This window comes from Phallusia mammillata, chromosome 5 (assembly GCF_965637545.1).
Source record: "Phallusia mammillata chromosome 5, kaPhaMamm4.hap1.1, whole genome shotgun sequence".
Classification (NCBI taxonomy): Eukaryota; Metazoa; Chordata; class Ascidiacea; order Phlebobranchia; family Ascidiidae; genus Phallusia; species Phallusia mammillata.
Window position 1 is genome coordinate 26,076,201 of NC_137256.1, and position 26,126 is coordinate 26,102,326.

Below are 26,126 nucleotides of genomic sequence, written 5' to 3' on the forward strand. Positions count from 1 at the left end.
GTTTATTAAACCAGTCAGAACCGACGCGGATAAATTCGTCTTCAAGTTTATTGTTGGCGAATAATGGTAAGAGATTTTTCACGGGTAATCCCCAAATTTTGCCGCGTAAATAAAATAATCTTGCACAGACAATTGTCTTTCTATGATATCACAAAAGGGCAAAATAATGCCTTATATTTTAGAAATAAGTAAAAATGATGTACAAAAAAGTATTATCGCTCAGAATACTGATGTAACTTCTACGAACATGTTTATCAATTTTTTTGTTGCATTTGAGGATGAAGGACTTTTTTTTCATCAACTTAAATTTAATTTTATTTGTGCACAGTATATTACATATACATATATTAGTATATTAGTTGCACTGTAACTTAATTTATTTTTGTTGCTTTGTAATCTAGTGTTTATGGATTTGTGCAAATACATGTTTTATGCCATTTTTATGTTTTCATGCATAAAAATATATTTTCTCTTTGCAACAATTTTAATAATTTATTTTGGCCACTGCGAATCCCTCATTACATAAACGTCTTTGATATTGTACCATCATGTTGTATGTTTTTATCACACTGCATAGAATTACTATATTTGCATGAGCAAAATTCCGGAACGTTTGGATAAATGTCTTCTGTAACGTTAGTGGTTTTTCGGAGTCTACTGCAACTGGTCGTACATAAAACGGTTTATTTCATCAGAAAATGAATGGAAACGAAACATGCAGCGACGTGGCATTTAGTGGGAGTGTAACGATGACGAGATGTCGCAATTGCGCGGGCGCACGCTCTTGCCAGGTTAAAATTTTGCAAATCGACCAGACCGTTGGCCAGAACGCTTAAAATTCGCCCAAACTTTCATTTTATGCTAAATTTCTAAAATCGCTTGTTTAGCGCCATCAAGTGGTGGACAATGTGTATTATTATTTTTGAAAAACGAGGCTCGAGTAAACATTTATTCAAAAAACATGACATACGCAACACCAACACTATACGAAAAAAATAATACAAGTATCAATTGTCAAAATCAGTCAGCAGATTGTTAAACTCAGTTACATTTTGTGCATACATGTCGTTATTGAACAATTTAAACATGGTGTCAGTTGCAGTAAAGCTATTGCAGCAAACCCCATCTTCATGTAAGTTTGATCTGATACGAACCAAGGCTTTAAGCATCTTTACTCCTAACCGGTTTCTACTTTTTGCTTTAATGGCAGTTACTAAAGAAAAAACACGTTCAACAACTGCATTGCTTGTTGGTGTCGACAAGCAGTTTAGAGCGTATGTGGCTAATTTACTAAATGCAGATACATTTCGTCCATCCATGTACAAAAATTACTCAAAAATGTAATACAGGTAGTCCGGACAAGGGACAAGTTATATAGCATTTTAAATTTGCCGGGGGGGTAGAGGGTTGTTGATAAGTTATCCAGACAATGATAATGGCGCTAACCGGATGGAAACCATGAAGTCGGAGTAAGTATTACAGTTCAGACAATGATACCAGACACAAAACCGGATAAAGTCGGTGTTATTCAGCAGCGACGGGATTCAGAGCGTCACGTGGCGCTGCAATCTCGTTCGAGACACGGCGCATATCGCGACAGCGCAGAAAACAAAAAGGTCGGGACCGAAAAGCGTCAAATCCTGCTGAGAAGCGAGAAGCATGATAAAAGTGTGAGAACGCCCAAACTTTCGGCCAGACGGCCAGACCGAAGTTTTTTCGCCCAAGGGCTCTGAATCAAGGCCAGAATGAGCGATTCTGGCCGAAAATAGGCCAACCTGGCAACCCCGTCTTGCACGCTCAACGCAAAACCGTCGCCACAACTAAACATCGTTCCCACACGACCGTCTAACGGGCATTGGTCCTTTCCTTTGCGGCGTCATCGGTCAAGGCGACTTAGCACCGAAGCACATGTCGCGACCAAGGACGCCCAAAAAACGGGAGAGTTCCTCGACGTCCGGCCTTGGTTTGAGCCCTGAACATCGGTGGAAGCAAAGACTGGACGTCAAAGACGACTGCTCGGAACACCAGACAAATACAGGGATAACTGCTCGGTACTCCGATGATAAGGACTGTCGAACATTGATTTGTCGCCACTCTGCAGTGCACGCGCGATTGGCGACGTTGTGTTTGTAAAAATGTGTCACATTTTTGTGGGGGAGTGTTACATCGCCATTGTACATATTATTATGATTTCTATGTTTTCCGCCAGTAGCCTTAACTCACTTGAATGGCGCAATGTTGTGCAACCTGGTGACATTATCTGTCATACAATCAGTGCTTATGACGTCACAGCCTTGGCATTGTTTTACTGAAGTCACGTCTTGTAAGTGTGACTGCCTCGTGTTTATTAGCGACTGGATATTATAGAGGCAGCATGCTTTATAAATTGATCGACTATGTTTTGTTTTTCGGTAACGGATAGGAAATTTGTGCTAACTGAACTGTTGTTGGTCGTCCAATGTGTAATTGTGCATCTCTGGACTATTGATTCCACAGTCGTCAGTCAACGTGCTGTTGCTGTAAATAACTGAATTATTCCGGTAAGCCTTGTTGCTTAAAGTCTCGCAATCTGTAACTAATGTGGTTTGGTGATGTTTATTGAATTTGATGCAGTATTTGCAGAACCTAAAATCTACTGATCGCTTTGAATGTTACTGTGACTCTGGTCCTATAATAGTTCGGTAAGAGTCAAATTTGCTGATAATTTCTTGTATATTGCCTTGACTAAAGCAGCACGTATTTGCAGAAACCGCTTTTGCCTTTGTGCTCGTCTTGCTGCTGAACCGGGCGGCGCAACATGAGGGTTACCAGACACCTGGAACGAAAATGTCCAAAATTAAGGCGCAAAAACTGCGTCTATAAATAATTTCATCAATTTCAAACTCGCCTTGGGATAAGGACAGATGTTGTTAGGCAATATCTCAAGAGAATTGATGCACAACTTCGTCTAACGATTTGGAACGCATGGAAAGAACCTATCTGTCTTGTGATTTGCTGATCAAAGAAACCATAGTTGCGTTGGCTTGCAGGCTAGATTTCCCGCTAATGTAGGCCCAACGGTTTTGTTTTTAGCTTATTTTTTGGCTATGTTTAAATATCATATTATAATTAATGTAAACCCGAATTCGTTTTGCTGGAGTATATTTTAATGGACATATGCACAGTACAAATAATCAAATAGCAAAGGCGTTGGCTTGCAGAATAGATTGTGCGCTAAACCTGCTAATGTAACGGGTTTTGTTTTTTTTGGCTATAATTCCAAACGTATATTTAAGTAAACCCGAATTTGTTATGCAGGAGTAGAAGGCTTATGTAGGCCTACAGTACAAATGATCAAATTGAATGGAAGCTACCAGTTCAAAACATGGCGAAAAATCTACATAGGATATACGTAAAAAGCTGTGTTCATAACTTATTTAAAGCTGTGTGTGTTGCGACGTAGGTTGGTAACCACTGGACTGCAAAGATACCAGGTTAAGTTTGTTGATATACAACGTGGTGTTACAGAACCATGGGTTATGTAGTGTTGCCGATAAAAATGTGCGTATAGGCCAGTTTTTCTTGTAAATCTGTAATAATGTCATAATGCGGGTATTTTGTTAAAGTTAAATTTATGCAGCATTGTATTGTGCTCTTGGTAGTTTTAAAGAGTTTAAGTGAAAGGTTTATCGCCCTGTCTTGGTCCTAATGTTTGGTATTAAGGCCATCCAAAGTTACGTCTCGTAAAAATAATGACAGCAACAAACTGTCATTGCACAGATTTGCCACACTTTTAACTTAATCATTTTTAACATGTATATATATATGTGTGTGTGTGTGTTAAAAATGACATCATAATCTATATTGGACGCTTTTGGTACCTGTTTTTCGCATTGTTTGTGCACAATATGCGCACAAAAAGTATGTCACATATGGCTACTAGGCTGGTAATACTCTTTTCTGTAACACAAATGTTAGAGCAGTTTGAAAATCAAAATTTTTGGCAAAGGTGGTTTAATTACATTACTGTCGCCAGTACATATATTTTAATAAACATGTTCAAGGCCGTACGGCTGCAAGTTGACTGAAACTTAACGCTTCGAGGAACGGTTAAATTTGTATCGTTTCTATTCATAACATATGAATTTTCATCTATAAATTAAATTTTTGCAAGTCCCTGTTTAAATAATTTCTTTGACTTTAAAAAGTACAAAAAAATATTTTAATTAGATAAATATCTGAGAAAATACTACAATTGTTGTTAAGTGTTCGTAGGCCGCATTAGAGGGCCTCGTTACCGCATGCGGCCCTTGGACCGTCAGTTTGACACCCCTGCTCTAAAATGCACAGGCCTGGAAGGTAATAAGGCCCACCGCTTTTATTTTTTGATATACAAGGAAAAATGTTTCCGTTTTGTTTCAATTTCAAAAGATATAAGTACTTAGAATGATTTACAAAGGTTTGAACCTACAAGTTATGTGTAATAGTTACTATAAGAAAAACCAAATTTATAAGTGTTTGTTGACGACTTTTTATAATTTAAAATATATTTGGTTACAAACATTAAAAGGTTTCGTTGTCGTAATGAAAACTTTTTAAGATATATCAGTAAAGAGGTCGTTTTACTTTAATTGGGGCAACATTTTAGCTGGAAAAAGAATTACTTTAAAATAATTTTTTTACGGTTTTGATTGTCGGCCATTGGTGGCAATAAGGCCCAACATTTTTTTGTCATTTTTAAATGGGCCTTTTAAGTAAAGGCGACTAGTATGCACAAAAATTGCTTGTTTGCTTTCTGATATGAAAGTCCTTATAGTAAGTTTCTACAATGTGATTTTTTATTTAGTTTACTGGTCACCGTCTGTCAAACGGTTGTTTATTCGTTGTTGCCAGTACCTCAGATTAACAATGATCAGAGCAAATCTTTCAGTTTAATTTATAGATAAAGTGAATTTAAGGATGAATTTAAAAATCAAATCTGAATTTTAAGCACAATGTTATGTAATAAATCCCATTTACATTAGCAATTGTAATTAATAAACAAATATCATGCGCACATTTGTGGCCGTCGGCAAAACAGAAGTCTGTAATGTAGCCGTCCAATCTAAAGGGTTGTGCATCCCTGCCTTAAAGCTAATCAACGGTGGCTTAATAATAAAAGGGTTTAAATCAATCACATAAAACATGTAGTAATCTGACATGCCATAGATTTTTGCAAAATTGTTCAACAAATTTTACATGCACAATGCAGGACTGTAATTATTTTGTTGTTTCAACATTGTTTAAATTATTGTAGAGTCGTCCGTTGTTGATTCGAGCTTGTATTGTTTTGTTAAGATCTCTGTAAACAGGAATTGTAGTTCATATATCGCATGGTCACAATTTAATACGTTTATACATTTAGACCGTTTGACTACGTCAATCGTATAGTTTGAGTTGAGTTTATTTCGCTTGGTGAAAGAAAACATAGCGACACAATTGCACTAAAAAAACTTCGAGTTGCTTCGTGTGGTAATGTAAGTTTTGAAGTTATAGTTGATTTTTCGTTTCCTTTTTTTGAAAAAAATGTGTCGGAGTTTAATGGATTAATTACATTTCCTACGATACTCTTAACAACGTTCAGATGTATCAAGATCCCAATACATCTGACATGGAGTTGTTGCAGGAGTGTCCAAACCGTTTCTAATGGAGGCTATTTTTTTATTAGGTAAAGACCCCCGCGGGCCAACGTTTTTTGCAAAGTTTTTGAACGTAGAGTTATATAACAAATATACGGGATTTGAGGAAACATTGGGATTTATTACGCCAGCACAATGTATACTTCCGCTTTTACCGGTAAATAAAGTTCCAAGGAAGCTTTTGCGTGAAGAAGCAATTGCCACAATCCAAAAACTTTATCCAAACTATAGCGGTCACATAATTTAAAACAACAAAGACAGGCCACGTAAAATGCCACCGGGGACGCATTTGACTCGCGGCCGCAGTTTAGACCCCCCGTGTGTTGGTAGCTTAAACCAATGTACCAAAAATTAATCGGCCTTTTCACCGAACAATCCGACTTGAACCAAAGTTTCAGACGAGTTCAATGCATTATTCGTTGCAACACTTCGTACTGAAGACATTTGTTCAGCAACAAATAACATCATCATCAGTTATTAAACTCGCCTTGGGACTCAGGACAGATGTTGTCAAGCAATATCTCAAGAGAATTGATGCACAACTTCGTTTCACGATTTGTTGCAGTAGATTTAAAACTTCTTTCCAGCAAGGCGTACAATATACAAAAACTATTTGGCTGGTCATAGATTTCAAAAGTTTATTTTTGCCTTGCGACCTAAAATGCAATAAAGGCGATATATATCGCTGGGGTCGTTTTAAGAAAATGGCCACAAATTTTATACGTTTAAAAGGATAAACACGCGGAATTTTCAATAAATTGGAAAATTTAAAATGTTTTTTTTTTAATTTAAACGTTTCTAAATTTACTAAATATTTTTAAATGACAATAATTTCCAAAATACAAGACTGAGGAGTTTCATACTTTGTTGATTGGTGTCATGCGCAATATTTGACTGAATTTTTAATTTTTATTCAGTTCACCTTTTTTACCCTTTTACCTCTATATATTTGTTACTATGTTCTCCGACGTTAAAGAGAATATACTCTATTGCAGGGGTGTCAAACACTCGACAACAATGGAAGTATTTTGTCAGATTTTTATCCAATTATAATCAATTTTTCTTACTTTTCAAAGTGAAAGCTAGTATTTAAACACACATACAGAAATTTAATTTATATATAATATTCATATGTTATAAATAGAAACGATAGTAATTTAATCATTCCTCAAATCGTACGGCCACAGAAACGAGTTTGTGCGGCCGTAAGCATATGTTTGTTAAAATAATGTACTGGCGGCCGTGTTGTAATTAAAATTCCTTTGGCTAAAATTTTGACTTTCAAACTGCTCTAAACAGATTTTGTTTTACTGAAAGGAGTATTACTATAGCCTAGTAGCCATATGCGTCAGACTTTTTGTAGGCCTATTTTGTGCAAACAATGCAAAAACAGGTACCAAAAGCGTCACAATATGAACCAGGGGTGGGGAACCTTTTTGTTTATAAAGGCCACCTAACGGTTTATCAATATTCGTTTAGGCCGCATGGACTATTTCCCAGGCCAAGGATAGTGGTGTTCAAACTTTGTGACGTACAGAATGGTAGTTTGCAAATCCCTTGTAGAGTTGTAGCACTTACAGTCCAAGCTAAATACAATTCCTTACTACATTCCAATCTTAACAACAATATTCAGGATTTTTTAACCTAGAAACTCGCTTGTTTGCAAATATCAATGATCTAAGAACACCTTGTGACATCACAGACAAGTTTAAGACATTCGATTATGCGCAAACAATTGTTCTTTCGCAACACAAGTAAGATTGTACAATCTTGGGGTCTTGTCAGTACTACGGAAATCGCCATGTAAACCACTATGGGACCGTTTGGCTCTAATTTAAAACCCGGTGCCCTTGAACTAATCAAATAGTATAATGTGGAATAAAGATCCAAAAATAAGTTTCTGTCTACTTTTCAGCGCCTGGTGTAGTCTGTAATATCAACATCCTAAAATGTATTTAGACATCGAAGGCCGCACTTTGTGCCCTGAAAGGCCACAGGTGACCTTTTGTCGCAGGTTCCCCAGCCCTGATATAGCCTATGACGTAATAAACATTTAAAACTGATCTTCACACTGTGCAGCTTAATCTGCGCATCAAGTTTGAAAATAATCTGGGCTTTTGAGGCGTCAATAGATGGTTTATATGTGATATAAACCTATTTCTTTACATCTGTAATTTTAAAACAAAAACCAGCAGGGAATTGGCGGTTGTTGGTGAAATAAGGATCTGCAATGCGGCCGTCGTAGCAAAAAGGTTGTTTAAGTGTATAAAACTTGAATAAAAATCACATGCGGCCCTCGGCATAATTTTCAAACTGCAATGTAGCCCTCGAACCCCACGAGTTTGACACCTCTACTCTGTTGCTCTTAAATGTCATGATTCATGTATTAAACGCGCGTTCAACGTCTCCTTGTTGCCCTGTTGGGAATATACAGTTATGTTGGTTGGTCAACTATTAAGTTCACAAGGTCTGTCAGAATGCGTAGCGAGTTGACGTCATCGACGAAGTAGCGTTTTGTGCGTTTGATTTTATACCTGAGGGTTGAATGGAGTAAGTTGATAACCTCGCAAATAGTGAGAAAAATCTTTATAAGAAGCATGCAGGGACCACTAACTTGTATAAAGTCGAAGACTACCGTAATATTATCAAGTAACACGAGGGCTACTAGTACAAAACATAAGCATAAACATGTTTACAAATCTATAAAGGGTAAAACTGTGTTCATGACTTTTTTGAAAATTAAAACTGACTAGTTTAAATGTGGCGGGCATAGGTTGGTAACCCCTGGGCTGTAAAGTAACCAGGTTAAGTTTGTTGATATCAAATTACCTGGTGTTACAGAACCATGGTTATGCTGTAGTGTTGCAGATAAAAGTGTGCGTATAGGCCAGTTTATCTTGTTAAATCTGTAACACCATCCGGGTTCGGTTATTTTGTCTAAGTTAAGTTTATGCAGCATTGCATTGTGTTCTTGGTAGTTTAGAAAAGTTTAAGTAAATGGTTTATCTCGCTGTGTGGGTCCTAATGTTCGCCTTAACTTGGTAACAAGTCCACCCAACAAAGGTTATATCTCGTAAAAATAATAAGTTAATAACGGCAACAAACTGTCGTTGCACAGATTGGCCACATTTTTAACTTTACCAGTTTGTTACGTGATAATTCGAAGCAGAGATGTACAACCTTGATGCACAAATTGAGCTGCACAGTGTGAAGATCAGTCTTAAGTGTTTATGGCATCATAATCTATATTGGACGCTTTTGGTACCTGTTTTTCGCATTGTTTGTGCACAATATGCGCACAAAAAGTATGTCGCATATGGCTACTAGGCTGGTAATTCTCTTTTCTGTAACACAAATGTTAGAGCAGTTTGAAAATCAAATTTTTTGGCAAAGGTGGTTTAATTACATTACTGTCGCCAGTACAAATATTTTAATAAACATGTTCAAGGCCATACGGCTGCAAGTTGACTGAAACTTAACGCTTCGAGGAACGGTTAAATTTGTATCGTTTCTATTCATAACATATGAATTTTTATCTATAAATTAAATTTTTGAAAGTCCCTGTTTAAATAATTGCTTTGACTTTAAAAAGTACAAAAAATTATTTTAATGAGATAAATATCTGAGAAAATACTACATTTGTTGCTAAGTGTGCGTGGGCCGCATTATAGGGCTTCGTTACCGCATGCGGCCCTCGGACCGTGAGTTTGACACCCCTGCCTTAAAATGCACAGGCCTGGAAGGTAATAAGGCTCACCGTTTTTATTTTTTGATATACAAGGAAAAATGTTCCGTTTTGTTTCAATTTCAAAAGATATAAGTACTTAGAATGATTTACAAAGTTTTGAACCTACAAGTTATGTGTAATAGTTACTATGAGAAATCCAAATTTATAAGTGTTTGTTGACGACTTTTTATAATTTAAAATATATTTGGTTACAAACATTGAAAGGTTTCGTTGTCGTAATGAAAACTTTTTAAGATATATCAGTAAAGGGGTCGTTTTACTTTAATTGGGACAATATTTTAGCTGGAAAAAAGAATGACTTTAAAATAATTTTTTACGGTTTTGGTTGTCAGCCATTGGTGGCAATAAGGCCCAACATTTTTTTCTCATTTTTAAATAGGCCTTTTAAGTAAAGGCGACTAGTATGCACAAAAAATGCTTTTTTGCTTTCTTAAAGATATGAAAGTCCTAATAGTAAGTTTCTACAATGTGATTTTTTATTTAGTTTACTGATCACCGACTGTCAAACGGTTGTCTATTCGTTGTTGTCAGTACCTCAGATTAACAGTGATCAGAGCAAATCTTTCAGTTTAATTTATAGATAAAGTTAATTTAAGGATGAATTTAGAAATCAAATCTGAATTTTCAGCACAATGTTATGTAATAAATCTCATTTAAATTAGCAATTGTAATTAATAAACAAATATCATGCGCACATTTGTGGCCGTCGGCAAAACAGAAGTCTGTAATGTAGCCGTCCAATCTAAAGGGTTGTGCATCCCTGCCTTAAAGCTAATCAACGGTGGCTTAATAATAAAAGGGTTTAAATCAATCACATAAAACATGTAGTAATCTGACATGTCATGGATTTTTGCAAAATCGTTTAACAAATTTTACATGAACAATGCAGGACTGTAATTATTTTGTTGTTTCAACATTGTTCAAATTATTAGAGTCGTCCGTTGTTGATTCGAGTTTACGTTGTTTACAACACTTCGTACTGAAGACATTTGCTGTGCAACAAATAACGTCATCATCAGTTATTAAAACTCGCCTTGGGACTCAGGACAAATGTTGTTAAACAATATCTCAAGAGAATTGATGCACAACTTCGTCTGACGATTTGTTGCTGTAGATTTAAAACTTCTTTCCAGCAAGGCGTACAACACACTAAAACTATTTGGCTGGTCATAGATTTTAAAAGTTTATTTCTGCCTTGCGACTTAAAATGCAATAAAGGCGGTATATATCCCTGGGGTCGTTTTAAGAAAATTGCCACAATTTTTATACTTTTAAAAGGATAAACACGCAGGATTTTCAATAAATTGGAAAATTTAAAATGTTTTTTTTTTAATTTAAACGTTTCTAAACTTACTAAATATTTTTAAATTACAATAATTTCCAAAATACAAGACTGAGGAGTTTCATACTTTGTTGATTGGTGTCATGCGCAATATTTGACTGAATTTTTAATTTTTATTCAGTCCACCTTTTTTACCCTTTTACCTCTATATATTTGTTACTATGTTTACCGACGTCAAAAAGAATATACTCTATTGCAGGGGTGTCAAACACTCGACAACAATGGAAGTATTTTGTCAGATTTTTTATCCAATTATAACAAATTTTTCTTACTTTTCAAAGTGAAAGCTATTATTTAAACACACATTTACAGAAATTTAATTTATATATAATAATTCAGATGTTATAAATAGAAACGATAGTAATTTAATCATTCTCAAATCGTACGGCCACAGAAACGAGTTTGTACGGCCGTAAGCATATGTTTGTTAAAATAATGTACTGGCGGCCGAGTTGTAATTATAATTCCTTTGGCTAAAATTTTGACTTTCAAACTGCTCTAAACAGATTTTGTTTTACTGAAAGGAGTATTACTATAGCCTAGTAGCCATATGCGTCAGACTTTTTGTAGGCCTATTTTGTGCAAACAATGCAAAAAACACGTACCAAAAGCGTCACAATATGAACCAGGGGTGGGGAACCTTTTTGTTTATAAAGGCCACCAAACGGTTTATCAATACTCGTTTAGGCCGCATGGACTATTTCCCAGGCCAAGGCCATTGCAATGGTGTTCAAACTTTGTGACGTGCAGAATGGTCGTTTGCAAATCCCTTGTAGAGTTGTAGCACTTACGGTCCAAGCTAAATACAATTCCTTACTATACATTCTAATCTTAACAACAATATTCAGGATTTTTTAACCTAGAAACTCGCTTGTTTGCAAATATCAATGATCTAAGAACACCTTGTGACATCACAGACACGTTTAATACATTCGATTATGCGCAAACAATTGTTCTTTCGCAACACAAGTAAGATTGTACAATCTTGGGGTCTTGGCAGTACTACGGAAATCGCCATGTAAACCACTATGGGACCGTTTGGTTCTAATTTAAAACCCGCTGCCCTTGAACTAATCAAATAGTATAATGTGGAATAAAGATCCAAAAATAAGTTTCTGTCTACTTTTCAGCGCCTGGTGTAGTCTGTAATATCAACATCCTAAAATGTATTTTGACATCGAAGGCCGCACTTTGTGTCCTAAAAGGCCGCAGGTGGCCTTTTGTCGCAGGTTCCCCAGCCCTGATATAGCCTATGACGTAATAAACAGTTAAAACTGATCTTCACACTGTGCAGCTTAATCTGCGCATCAAGTTTGAAAATAATCTGGGCTTTTGGGCCGTCAATAGATGGTTTATATGTGATATAAACCTATTTCTTTACATCTGTAATTTTGAAACAAAAACCAGCATGGAATTGGCGGTTGCTGGTGAAATAAGGATCTGCAATGCGGCCGTCGTAGCAAAACAGTTGTTTAAGTGTATAAAACTTGAATAAAAATCACATGCGGCCCTCGGCATAATTTTCAAACTGCAATGTGGCCCACGAATCCCACGAGTTTGACACCTCTGCTCTATTGCTCTTAAATGTCATGATTCATGTATTAAACGCGCGTTTAACGTCTCCTTGTTGCCCTGTTGGGAATATACAGTTATGTTGGTTGGTCAACTATTGAGTTCACAAGGTCTGTCAGAATGCGTAGCGAGTTGACGTCATCGACGAAGTAGCGTTTTGTGCGTTTGATTTTATACCTGAGGGTTGAATGGAGTAAAGTTCATAACCTCGCAAATCGTGAGAAAAATCTTTAGAAAGAAGCATGCAGGGACCACTAACTTGTATAAAGTCGAAGACTACCGTAATATTATCAAGTAACACGAGGGCTACAAGTACAAAACATAAGCATAAACATGTTTAAAAATCTATAAAGGGTACAACTGTGTTCATGACTTATTTGAAAATTAAAACTGGCAAGTTTAAATGTGGCGGGCATAGGTTGGTAACCCCTGGACTGTAAAGTAACCAGGTTAAGTTTGTTGATATAAGTGGTGTTACAGAACCATGAGTTATGCTGTAGTGTTGCAGATAAAAATGTGCGTATAGGCCAGTTTTTCTTGTTAAATCTGTAACACCATCCGGGTTCGGTTATTTTGTCTAAGTTAAGTTTATGCAGCATTGCATTGTGTTCTTGGTAGTTTAGAAAAGTTTAAGTAAATGGTTTATCTCGCTGTGTGGTGGTCCTAATGTTCGCCTCAACTTGGTATCAAGTCCACATACCGTCCTTATTTCTAAGAGGTGTCGTTATTTTGAAGGGCTATGCCTTAGAAAAATTCATTGTCTTTTTTAAAGAAATGTCCTTATTTTTAACTGTAGTCCTAATTTTGTCTTATTTTCAACAATTACTATAGTCAAATCCCTGCTACAAGTAAAAGTAAACCTCGACCTGAACTGTTGTAAGATGCACGAAGTATTTTATTACGCACAACGAGTTGCTGTAACAGATTGTTTCTGGCCAAAATATTGGAATAATGATGTCATTGCTTGTATAAATGCAAAGATTTGTTCAAAAACATTTGTTTCGTTTCGCATAAAGATTTAATTTTTCGGTTGTCCTTATTTTTGGTTTCAAGTCGATGGCAATCCTGCTTATAATTAAGTGTAATCAGAGCAAATATTTCAGTATAATTTATAGATAAAGTTAATTTATGGATTAATTTGAAAATCAATTCAGAATTTTATGCAGAAAGAGACGTTGTTATGTAACAAACCTCATTTTAATTATCAGTTGTAATTTATGAACAAATATCATGCGCACATTAGTGGCCGTCGTTGAAACTGAAGCCTGTAATGTAGCCCTCTAACTAAAGGGTTGTGCACCCCTGCCTTAAAGCTAATCAACGGTAGCTTGATAATAAAAGGTTTTAAATCAATCACATAATATATATAGTAATCTGACATGTCATCAATTTTTTAAAATGGTTTAACAAATTTTACATGAACAATGCAGGACTGTAATTATTTTGTTGTTTCAACATTGTTCAAATTATTGTAGAGTCGTCCGTTGTTGATTCGAGTTTATATTGTTTTACTAAGTTTCCTATTGGCAAGAATTCTAGTTCATGCATAGCATGGTCACAGTTTAATACGTTTTAATGGATAAAATCGCATGGCTTTAAAAGCGTTTTACCCGGATTACGGAATTAATAATTTGCCAATCCTTGCATATATTTATTTTTGGGTTTGTTGCTTTGAAACGTCGCAATGTTTTCGCATTTGAAAATCTTAACGTATAGACTGTTTGATTACGTCAATCGTATAGTTTGAATTGAGTTTATTTCGCTTAAATGAAAGTAAAAAAATAGCGACACAATAGTATTAAAACAGTCGAATTTTTCGACTTAAATTTCGAGTTGCTTCGTGTGGTAATGCAAATTTAGAAGTTATGTTTGATTTTTCGTTTCCTTTTTTTGGAAAAAATGTGTAGGAGTTTAATGGATTGATTACATTTCCTACGATACGCATAACAACGTTGATATGTATCAAGATCCTAATGCATCTGACATGGAGTTGTTAGTGGCTTAAACCAATGTACCCAAAATTATTCGGCCTTTTTCACCGAACAATTCAACTGGAACCAAAGTTTAAGACGAGTTCAATGCAATATTCGTTACCACACTTCGTACTGAAGACATTTGTTCAGCAACAAATAACATCATCATCAGCTATTAAAACTCGTCTTTGGAATTCAGGACAGATGTTTGTTAAGAGATATCTCAAGAGAATTGATGCACAACTTCGTCTAACGGTTTGTTGTCAAAATCACCTTCACCATTGGATTTAGTCACAATGAGCCACTGTGATATAAAACCAAATATGTTTAGCAAATAGAACCGGTATTAATTTAAAAACTTATTGATGAGTCGCCTAAAAATTTTATGACAAGACCTTAGCGGGCGCCATTTCATTTTTAATGAACTCCTAATCTTGTTACGCGATATCTTAAGATAATTATCTCAATTATATCAGTTATAATTGATGCACCAATTTGCTTAACAAGTTTAAAGGTTAGATTTAAGTTTTTGTGTGTGAAAGCATTTTTATTTTCAGATATTTTAAGACTCAACTGCGTTTGTTAGAGCAGTTTTGTTAACCACGTTCTTACTTCTTCACATTTTGATTTGGTTTGTTCACATAAAATAGCGAAAATTATTTGTCATGCAACAAATGCTGCCTTCGTATTTCCAATTTTGACGTCCACCTTGTATTTTATGATTCTTAGTTTAATTGTGGCATACATTATTTCTCTACTATGGTGGCATCGTTGAAAGCGGGGTAATTTTGGCCTAAAAAGGTGAAAGGGTCTGGAAAAAGCATCTGATGCAAAACTTTTTAACTTAGCTTCTAAGGTAAAACCATTTAATGACTGTTGTTGAGTATTTTGAGAAACTTTTGCTTTATCGCCTCATTGGTTTGAACTTTGTTTAAGTTTTATTACAGGTTCATAAATTACTTGTAGCATTAGCCCAAGAGGGTATCAACACTAAAGTTCAAGGAATTAATCCGTGCCAAGTCTGATACTAAACTTTAGGAAACGAATCGATATTTTGAGGTTACAAATCGGGTTCAACCATAAATGGCGTCATGTTACTTTATAAACCTACAAATTTAAGAAATATATTCATTTCGGAGCCAAACGCCTGTCCAACTAAACAAGTTTTATCACAATAATTTTGAAACATTTTATTAAAACTTGCAAACTTTGCTTGTTAAAACCATTTTTCGGAGCGACAGAATGAAATATTCAGTTGTTTTGAATGTTTAACACAAACAAACACCTTCTAAACTTGTATTTGTTATTTCTTGGCAGAAGATAAAATAATTTTTAAAACATGTTGTTACAACTGACAGCAATTTTGCTGTATTATACATCACTGGTCAGCGGAAAGCAGCAATGCAGTTACGTCACCGTCGCAACATGCGGTGATAACGTCACTGTCACGCCTGGAAACCTGATTAGTGGGAGGGGAGAAAAGGGGGACACTGGGTTACCAGGCAAGATGGGTCCCAGGGGATTTACCGGAAACAACGGGGTTATCGGACCAATAGGTCCCAAAGGAGACCCTGGAATGCCTGGTGTGTGTCGAAGGGGAGAGGCAGGCAGACAAGGTCCGGTGGGTCCTAAAGGCGATAACGGCGAAGACGGAGAGGCTTTAAATTTGGAAGACTTCAACAGAGATGTGAACGAAATAAGAGAAAGTCTTCGAGGTACATTTGTTTTTCTGCAAACTGAAAGTTATTAAAAACGCAATTTATGAAACGAAATTTCAGTTTGTAGCTTTGTTTTAGCAAAAAAACACAAATAAAACCACCCAATAACCACTCAGACAGCTGGCGATTAAAATAACTTTAACATGTTTTTGTTAAAAGCTTGTGAACAAAACTTGTAGTTCTACACACAGCAAACTTTCAAAAGGGGGTTGCGGTACACGAAGTACAACAGTAAACTCTTCCACCAGAACGAACCACAGTATCAAAAACTGTTGCAGTTGCAAAAAAATCAGCGGTCCGCAACCACTGGGCCACATAAAATTTGCTCATGGTTCACATTAAACAAAAGTTGTAATTAGTTTTTTGGTTAAACATTTGTGGTTTTTAAAGGCTGGTCCGTGACAAAAATTAAAGTTTTAAACCGGTCTGCAACTTTCTGGGCCGAAATTATGTTGGAATGAGAATTAATAAACCATTTGGCGCATCAAGGGTTTGTCTACCATAGAATCCAACAACAGAGTTTCAATCAGCACACCCATTGTCTTTTTAAGCAGTTACTGGTGGTAATTTACCGTTGTATAGATTTTGCAAGTTTTTGACTTCTAGTATTAATTTTTTGCCAAAAATTCGGTTATGTGGTGAGATCATTTTATTTAGTCTGTCACATCTTTCAAAACCCTTTACAAACAAAGTCACTTTAATGTTTGCTTCAATTGCTCCACAAATATGTTGTCAAAAATCAACATTTAGACGCACGGAGTTTCCTGGACTTGTCCCTGTGCAGACTAAATCTATGCAAACAAGCGAACGCAGAATACTTATCGATAAATCATAGCACGCCAGGCATATTAAAAGCGTTATACCGAATCAGCCGGTCTTTCAAGCATTACCATAAGGCACAGGGTAGAAAAATGCAGCCTGCGGTGAGATTCGAACCCACGACAGAAGTCTTTCCGGGACTCGAAAATAACTTTATACCTATACCTATGTAGCATTCATTTTTTAATTAAAACTCCTTATAGCCACACTAATTTCCTTTAATCGTGAAAGAAAATTATTAATTTAAATTTGAAAGTAAATTATACGTGGAATTGTACATTTCAGAGATGAACAGCCGACTTGCAACCAGCTGCTCAACGTCATCAGTGGATGGTTACCAAAGGTTTATCAGTAACAACAAGGAAGCGGCCTGTGACCACGGTTGGACGGTAAGTCAAACAATATGTAGAATAACAACGTGGAATTACAACACTCGTATATTTCCTACATGACAGGTTTTCCAACGACGATTTAACGGAAGTGTGGATTTTAACCGAACCTGGCAGGAATATAAAGATGGATTCGGAAACATGGAAGGAGAATTCTGGCTCGGTGAACAAATAATTTTGTTTAAACGCGTAAACTGAATTTGACCAAAACTTTAAACAACCCAGGTTTGGACAAAATAAACAGGATGGCGAGTGGACCGAACTGCAAACTGAAAATAAAGATGACAGGTTTTGATGCCACAACGGCTTACGCACAGTACAGGTATGATTTCTATTAATAAAATAGTATGCCTATATTGTGGCGCGGGTTCGAACCCCGTGAAAAAAACTAACATGTAATTTATCTGTATTGAAAAAAAAATGTTTATGTTGAAAAATATCTCATCAAACTACATTTACTGCCGAGTCTCACTGAAAATATCTGTGCTAAATTATCGGGTTTCGACGGTCCTCCTGAGAGTGGGAAAACGCTGCTCCTCCTAATCGTGTAAAAGTGCCACACCTCCACACCTCCTTGGTGAAAAAGAGAATCTCGCCTTATCAAAAAATACACATTGGTTTAGAATAGTGGTTCCCAACCTTTTTTTGATGCGACCCTAGTACTTCCCATAATTTTATTTTGTGGTTTATCGCGACCCATGGACATGTTTTTTTTACTAAATTGGTTGTATTTTTGTCTTTAAATCAGGAAAGCTTTTAGAAAATTACTGCGCCAGTTTTGAAAATTTAAAAATCAAACAAATATCATTCGTTTTTTCGACGAAACATTTCCTTTTAGCCCGAAATTTAAGGCTTGCTCAAAGTATTATCAGCCAATATGACGTCCCAACCGAATTGACCATTATTACGCCAAGTTTTCTTGAAATTATTTTGGGACAGCAATTCAAAGCAGTTTGTTAGATCACAAACAAAACTAGAAGGGTGGCTCAGCACATATTGCCATTGCACATACACTATAGCATATTTTGAAACATTAATATATTTCCTACAATTATTTATATTGGGTCCCATATTAGCCATCGTCTTTTATAGCCTTAGTTGTTTCTGCAAGCAGAAACTCATGGGTCCCCTACACATGCAAAGTTGTAAATAATGCATTTTGCAAAAAAAACTATGAAAAATTTTGGTGCTTTCTGTTTAAACAAGGCGATAAAAAGTCTGAAGACATAATCATACTATATGAGGTACAACTATTCAAGTCACATTCAATTCAGCAATTGTTTGCAAAATTTAACCATTGCATTGTCAATATTTTTTGCAATTCAGACTTTGTTTAAAAAATTAACCGTTTTTAGGGGGCCAGCTGGATAAATATTGGGGCTACAGGGTGAAACACAACAGTCGACATCTAATTATGGCAAAATGAACAAACTGTCAAAATTTCATCCAATTCAGACATTGTTTAGAAATCACCCTTTTTGGGGGGCTGGTGGGGTAAATATTGGGGCTGCAGGGTGAAACACAACAATCGACACCTAATTATGGCACAAAGAACAAACTGTCAAAATTTCATCCAATTTGGACATTGTTTAAAATTTTACCCATTTTAGGGGGCTAGTGGGGTAAATATTGGGGCTGCAGGGTGAAACACAACAATCGACACCTAATTATGGCACAAAGAACAAACTGTCCAAATTTCATCCAATTCGGACGTTGTTTACAATTTTACCCATTTTAGGGGGCTGATGGGGTAAGTACTGGGGTGATTAAGTCAAACAAACCAAAAGGCACACCTACATAACCATATCTTCAATCTGTGAAAGTTTCATCCAAATCCAACAAAGATTTGTTGCCAAAAGTGCATGGACAAACTTCACGGCGGAAAAAAGAAAAAAAAACAAAAAAAAAAACATAGTGAAATCAAGATGCGTCCGCTTCAGGGAAGGGGACCCATAACAATATTACGATTATGTGCAAACAATCGCCTTCTTTTGTTGAACAATAGGGCATTATTCGGTAGAGGAGAATTCTATGCATGCAACATCAAATTACCCTACATTTACCAAATTAAATGATACAAATACTTCGCAGTCTGGGAAGCGCTATTCGACCTATAGGAAGTGTGAAAGCAATACAAGTTCAAGGGAAAGCTCGTTACCGTTGTATTTAAAAAGTATAACCTGTCACCATGCATAACCTCGATAAAGTGTCCCCTGTGGCAAATTAAATGCGTAACCTTGCTTTCGAGAAGCACAAATAATCGCCAGTAAACACAATGTATTCAAATATATATTTTATCTGCTTTTAAGATAAAGTTAGCTGAGTTTCACAGTTCTTGTAAGCTTATATATTCATCCAATCAGTAATGTTGAAAATTTGAAATCGGCCCCGCTGACGAACCCAGATTTAAAACCTTGGGAAAAAAACGCTACGAAACAAAGTCAAAGAGTAGATGCTTTTATTGCCACAAAAAAGGCGACCCAACAGAATTTTCATTCGATCCAACTTAGGGTCATAGGTTGGTTTAGAACAGGGCTACTCACATGGCGGATCGCGGAAAAACTAACAAACGGCCATTAATGTTTGCGCATAATTTCATTTGTGACATAAAACTCAATTTTAAATCATTGCCAAAGTAATCTTACAAAACTAGATAAAATGTGTTTGTTTGTAGTCGTGCCGAAATACTTTCGCAATGAGTAAATTAACGTTTAGTGTCTGATACAAGCTTTTATTTTTGCAGACATACATTCGGTTTGAAAAATGCGTTTATGTTGGACTGCGATAAGTAAAACCAAAATTTAAGGCATGTTGCATTTGCATTACTGACAGATGTGTCCGTACCTCGTTGATTTTTACCTTTTGTTTTTGGACCTTTGACAAAACTAGCTGAGTAGCCCTGGTTTGGAGTGCTAAAATGTGTTGGCAAAAAGTTTAATACGTTCCAGTATAAAGTTACTAGGTCCGTTCACTGCACAGCGTTTTGCCTTGTCGCGCTGGTAAATAGAAAATGACACCTAATGGTTTATTATTTTCGCTAATAACAACAAACTTTTTTCCCAAATATTTTGCCTTTCAAAGTGCTCTAAACAGATTTTGCGACACTGTAAAAAAACATTTTTAGCCATTTTCATATATATATATATAAATATATTTGAAAGAAACCTAATTCTTTACACCAGTAATTTTAAAACAAAAACAAGTAGGCATTGGCGGCCGTTGATGAAATAAGGACCTGCGATGCGGCCGTCATAGAGAAAAGGTTGTGCACCCCTGGTTTAACCTAACAAATTAATCCGCTTTTCTGCAATCAGCAATCAAACGCGGCGGTCTTGTTTCATGGCGGTGTAATTATTCTCGCAAACAAGTCAAAGTTCGGATGAACCACTGCTATTTGTCATAGCTACTAAGTTAGCTAGATGATATTCAACACCGTCCCAAGCAAAATTAATCAAATATCTTTCGCAAAACTTTTGCCTGCAGCACCACAAACTTTTTTCCTTTCGTGAGAACTGTGTCACGACAAGGATGGATTTTGTTAAATCTTTAGCGACAAAGTATTCCTTTTCACATTCGAAGTCATTGTTATTTCGCAAAACAAGTCTTTGTATAAGACGTGTTAAGTAATACCGTCATATAAAGGTACAAAAAACTAGAGGGAAATTCAATTTTTTTAGCATGCGATGTTACTGATAAATTTGACCCTTAACCTTTGCAGATTGAATCTTTGACTTTTTTGTGTCTTTTTATTTATTTAAGACATTTCTGTTATTTGTCACTAATAATTACACCGCCGTGGATTGTCTGTTTGTTACAATAAACCAGTGGTCGGCAACCGCCGGTCCGCGAGGAGTTAGTTTCCGGGCCTTATAATTTTTCAGGTAAAATGCTAGAAAACATTTCGCCCATATATCTCGGGGACGATAAACTATATGCATTTTTATAGCTAAATATTTGTAGTTTTTGAAGACCGGTCCGCAAATAAAATTTTAGTTTTAAAAACGGTCCGCAGTGCAAAAAAGGTTGCCGACCCCTGCAATAAACCACTGTATTTTAATAAGAATCATTAATCACAAGAAAAATTGCATTAGAGTTTTTCCACCCTCAGGAGAAACTGCGAAACCGGACAAACACGGCGCACCTCGAACAAAATGTTTTTCAAATATTATTTTGTTTTTACAACTCTAAACCGTTTTCTATTTTGTAAGAAATAAAACAATCAGGCTTTGAAAAAGTAATCACTGAACCGACTGGCCTGAAATCAGCCCCTACGAGATGCGGGTGCAGTCGGTGTTCCGCGCCAGGGTCAATAACAGTCTCATGGGGTCATAAATAAGTTATAAAATCTAAAATGTACAGTTACGTGTAAACTTCTACTGTTTCTGTGAAGAGCATTTTCCAGTAGACCTATAGCATTTTGATTCTTTCTTGTTTTTTTCAAATAGCACAATACATACAAAACACGATATAAAAGGTTTTATTCCTCAATACAAATGATTTATTTTTTATGGACATTTTAAATACGGCTTTTTTCTATGTAGCCAATGCCAAAACAGCCTTATTTTTTACCAAACCAATCAATTCTAAAATCAACCAAAACCATACACCCAACAAAAAACATGAAGTTTATTGTTCAGTCAACAAAAGTAAACAATGATATTGCACATAAAAGACACCGTTTGTAACTTTGAAGCGTATGATACAGCTCAAAGCAATACCCAGGTTTCTGTTGCATAGATTTCAGCCACTTTTTCCCTTTGCAACGCTTGAGTTGCGCCGTTGCTCCTCTCCGTTGCTCCGCGGTAGCCACGCTGGCGCAACTTATACCTCCTTGGGAGGTGTTTGGACTTGTAAACGCTGGCGCAAACAAAGGACCTCCCAGGGAGGTACTTGGATCTTATTACATAAACCATAAGGACCTCCCAGGGAGGTCCTTGGACTACAAATACAGTCCAATCTGGTTCTGACTAGTGTGCGAATAGGGCACATAAAATGCGTTGTACCAGGACATGTTAAATTTTGCAACAAACAATAAGCACCAGATCTACTTTGTTGAATGTTTTTTAGCGCATTACAAGTTTTACAATTCACAACTTAAGATACATATTTATACCATGTGAACATTTAAATTGGTTTAAACCAGGGAGTCGAACCACTTGTTATATGGGTTTAGGTTCACTGTTTTGGGGGTTCGAGTTCGGTTTGTAAACCGGTTTAAAATCTGTTTTGTTAACTTAATTCTCCCCATATTTTGTCATTTTTGAAACGCCCTGTAGCTCCTATCTCGCGTATTCTTCAGTACATTGTTTGAAATTAATAAATTTGTGATGGCGATTACAAAAATATAATACAGGCTGCATTTTTACCGGGTTGGTGTCAGGTTTCAGGTTCAACGCCGAACAAAATATAGGGTCCAACTCCGGTTCGGGTTTTGAGAAAAACGTTTATTACGAATCAGGTTTATTGAATTTAACCGCTCGAATCGGTTCGCGGGTCCTCGTTTTTTCACAAAACATGAAAAAACAAAACCTCAAGGAAAACGAGTTAAACACAAAAAACACCAACAATGTGTTTTGTTTTCGCAGTTCGTTTGCAATCGACGACGAATCAGACAATTATCGTTTACATGTTTCTGGCTTCAGTGGAACGGCTGGTGACAGTTTGAGACATCACAATGGATACCAATTCTCCACCAAAGATCGGGATAATGATCCGTAAATACATTTTATGTTCATAAGTTCAAAAATATTTCCGCATTGTCAAATAAACGAGATTATTTTTGTTTCATTGTAAGTTTGTTTTATGACGTCATATTGCAAGACAAAAACAATTGTGCAAAATCAATTGCACAGAAATCATATAAACTACAGGAAAAACACAAGGATAAAAATTGCAAAACTAATTTTTGACTTATTTTTAAAAAAATTAGTGAATAAAAAACTTTACAGCAGATCAAACGACTCACTCGTATGTGTAATAAACATGTTTTAAATCGTTTATTAACAAAATACCAAAAATCATGTGACGTCATAAAATCATCAAAATAGGCTGTGTGATGTCACAACTGATAAGGTCATGGTGCTATTGGTTGAAACACACGATTAAATATTCCACTATGTGTTTGTGAAGTTTGTATCGAGGTTAAGTTTTATTGGAATATTACATTGTGACACAGGTGGAGTGGACGCAACTGTGCACTTCGTTACGGCGCTAACGGTGGATGGTGGTATAAAGATTGTTTCCAATCTAAACTCAACGCTGAATGGGGAAGAGGAGGTGGATACCGCATCATGCTCTGGGGATACTGGAAACGGAATGAAGGAATTAAAGAATCAACGATGATGTTTAAATGCGAATAAAATCAACATTTCTCTTCCAAAGATGAAAATATGGACTTTTATTAATTTTCCCGTATCAGTGTAAATTATGTAAATACAATTACTCTGTTGAAATAATTGCTCAAATTTTGCTAAAATAAAAATTCGCATCATTCTACCTTGTAACCATTAGTGATTAGGATTTATTAAAAAAATAACTAAGTTTTTTCTCCAAAAAGTGATTTAACTGATTTTTATGCAAATTAATTCGAAAGTAAAAATATGTGCAGATAAACCGTGGTATTATAACAATTAAAACACGTGTAAAAATGTTCGTATTAAAAACATTGATTTGATTTTGTGAATACAATACACGGCATAATCAGCACTTGTTAAATTGTGTTTGGAGATTTTTTTGGATACAAAGACAGAATAAGAAGAAGTTAACGAACTTTATTTCAAATTTTTCAACTTACTGCACACAAATGACGTAGCTCCGTGAAAGTTAGAAATCGCCATGGAAACCAAAATTAAGCCACCAAGTGTTCGACAATTGTAAAAAATCGCAACAAAATTGTCGAGTCACCTTCAATCGGTTGCCCTGGTAACAAACAAAAGTTGAGTCACATTGTTGCCATGGTTACGAAAGTTGATACCCATTTTATCACTCTTTTGTCAAGGAAACAAATCACTTTATTCCTCGGGTAAAACGTTGTTTCTAACTGAGTCGTCATGACAACGGATATGACGCGTGTGCTGTGGATGACTTCCGTACATTGTTGCGCGGATCAAAGTAACACGTGTCTGTTATCTGTCGGGTTGAGGACGAACTCGGGTTGAACCGACAAATCCTGCCAGGAAAGATCGGAAAACATCGGATTGCTTCGGACATCTTCGGAAAATGAGAATTATTATATAACAAACGTATTTGCCCTGTTATAAAAAATACGGTATGTGAAAATGTTTAACGGTTGCTCGTTTTAAGCCGGCAACTATGAATATATTCATTACTTTTGTCAGACATAAAGCGTTCGTGCATGCCAGCAATAGGTTGTACAAAACACAGTACACCAGATCTGAAAAATACTGACATGAATGACTTTCTGCAGGCAAACCACTAAGCTTACATAGCTCAGAAGGTGATTTACCCAGGTTATACACCAAGTTGATCGAAGCCAATTTGGGGAAGCGTCACTCAGCAAAACTGTGCACTTTGTTTAAGCAATCAGAGTCTTGAAACTTACAGAGTCTGTCTGTTTATCTGCTGGGGTCGCTTGTTGTGCAGCAGAACTTCCAGGCTACGAACTAACCACTTCCTCCATCTTGGAAATCTACACAAATGTAGACAAACCTGAACATTTACTAACACAGATCAGTATATCTTTATCTCAGTTTTGATGGAAGCTGTCATTTCTCAAAATATTTTACTCTTACTTGCCTTATTACCTATCACCCAAAGCCGAGAAAATCCACCTCAACAAAAACCAGTCCATAGATGTTTTGTTTCTTCTGAATTTGCCAGTTGGGTTGTAACATTGACTTTGTGGTTTAATATTAATCTCTTCATGATCTACTCCACTGTTTTCCAGCAAAGCATCAAAGGATTGAAGTAGAACAACCTAAGCATTGCAACAAAGGATTGGGATCTTGGAATAATACCTTTTAATCAATCTTTTATGTGACTCAAGTGGATATAAACAGGTTTAAATGATGGGGCCTGTCATTTTACTAATGATAGCAAGAGCATTCAGATATGTTTGTATAATGAAGTGTGTCACTTTTTAACTCTATTTGTGCCATTGTTATCCTTATTAGAAGTGTTTCACATACTCGTCTTTGCTGAGTCATCTTATGTTTCATAGCTAAAATACAATAACAAATGCCTGGGCTTCAAAAGTAGAGTTCCAGGCTTAGAAAGTGATAATTAAACCTTATTCTAAATAATCCTCCTATTTGCAAACTAAAGGGTACAAATGCCATGAAATTGCAGCCTACAATAGACTGAACCATGCACCAAACGCAAGAAAGAACCCGAGGTCAGTGCACAGATAAATACATTATCAAGCATAAAGTGGGCTTGTCTGGACTGAAGCAACAAGAATGTGAAATTAGCTGGAAATTATTTGACTAATAATGTAGTTTATGATTGTCTCATTTTTCAGGCTTTTTGCTTCAACTTTGAACCAAAATAAGTAAATATTAGAGTTTTTCTCAATGAATGCTAGTTTGAAATCTATAATCCTAATGTAATGAAACAGAATATATGTATATCTGACACATCCATAAACCATAACCCATAATATAGCAAGTGAAAAAATATGTACAAATTCCTACCTAAAACAGAATCAGTCGAGTCCATCCTGATGACTTTTCTCCCATAAATTCTGTATGTGTTTGATAACCAAGTCGACCATCAGAGTAACAAAACAGTTGTAACAAACATTCAAATCTCTCCATCAGTTTTAGCAACACATCCCTCCAATGGTAGTTTCAGTTTCAATCAAATTCTGAAATTATACATAATTAAACTATAATGTGTGTTATAAAACACCAAAATAAATGCCAATACAGTGTTTTTTAACTTTGTTGAG

At 36.0% G+C, this 26,126-nt stretch overlaps 2 protein-coding genes across 28 annotated transcripts in view; one reads left to right on the top strand and one right to left on the bottom strand.

Annotated features, from left to right (window-relative positions):
* The window catches only part of LOC145228650 (uncharacterized), a 41,292-nt gene that overhangs the window by 8,578 nt on the left and 6,588 nt on the right, over positions 1–26,126 (bottom strand). For 6 of the 27 annotated variants that reach the window (XM_080093868.1, XM_080093867.1, XM_080093866.1 and 3 more), the window contains 6 exons: positions 25,870–26,042; positions 24,982–25,154; positions 24,780–24,866; positions 24,311–24,386; positions 24,012–24,136; positions 22,975–23,522 (listed from right to left, as the gene is read on the bottom strand). In XM_080093868.1, the coding sequence (XP_079949994.1) occupies positions 24,041–24,136; positions 24,311–24,386; positions 24,780–24,866; positions 24,982–25,028 (306 nt within the window). In that variant the 5' untranslated portion in view covers positions 25,029–25,154; positions 25,870–26,042 and the 3' untranslated portion in view covers positions 22,975–23,522; positions 24,012–24,040. Of the gene's footprint in view, positions 1–22,974; positions 23,523–24,011; positions 24,469–24,683; positions 24,867–24,973; positions 25,195–25,869; positions 26,043–26,126 lie in introns of those variants that run through there. The other 21 variants (XR_013860129.1, XR_013860127.1, XR_013860126.1 and 18 more) reach the window with 16 other exon arrangements.
* On the top strand, positions 15,617–23,926 carry LOC145228606 (fibrinogen-like protein A). Its single transcript, XM_080093724.1, has 6 exons — positions 15,617–16,007; positions 17,115–17,218; positions 17,285–17,381; positions 17,444–17,540; positions 22,804–22,932; positions 23,394–23,926. Exons 1-6 carry the CDS (start codon positions 15,632–15,634, stop codon positions 23,575–23,577), a joined length of 987 nt encoding a protein of 328 aa, XP_079949850.1. The 5' UTR covers positions 15,617–15,631; the 3' UTR covers positions 23,578–23,926.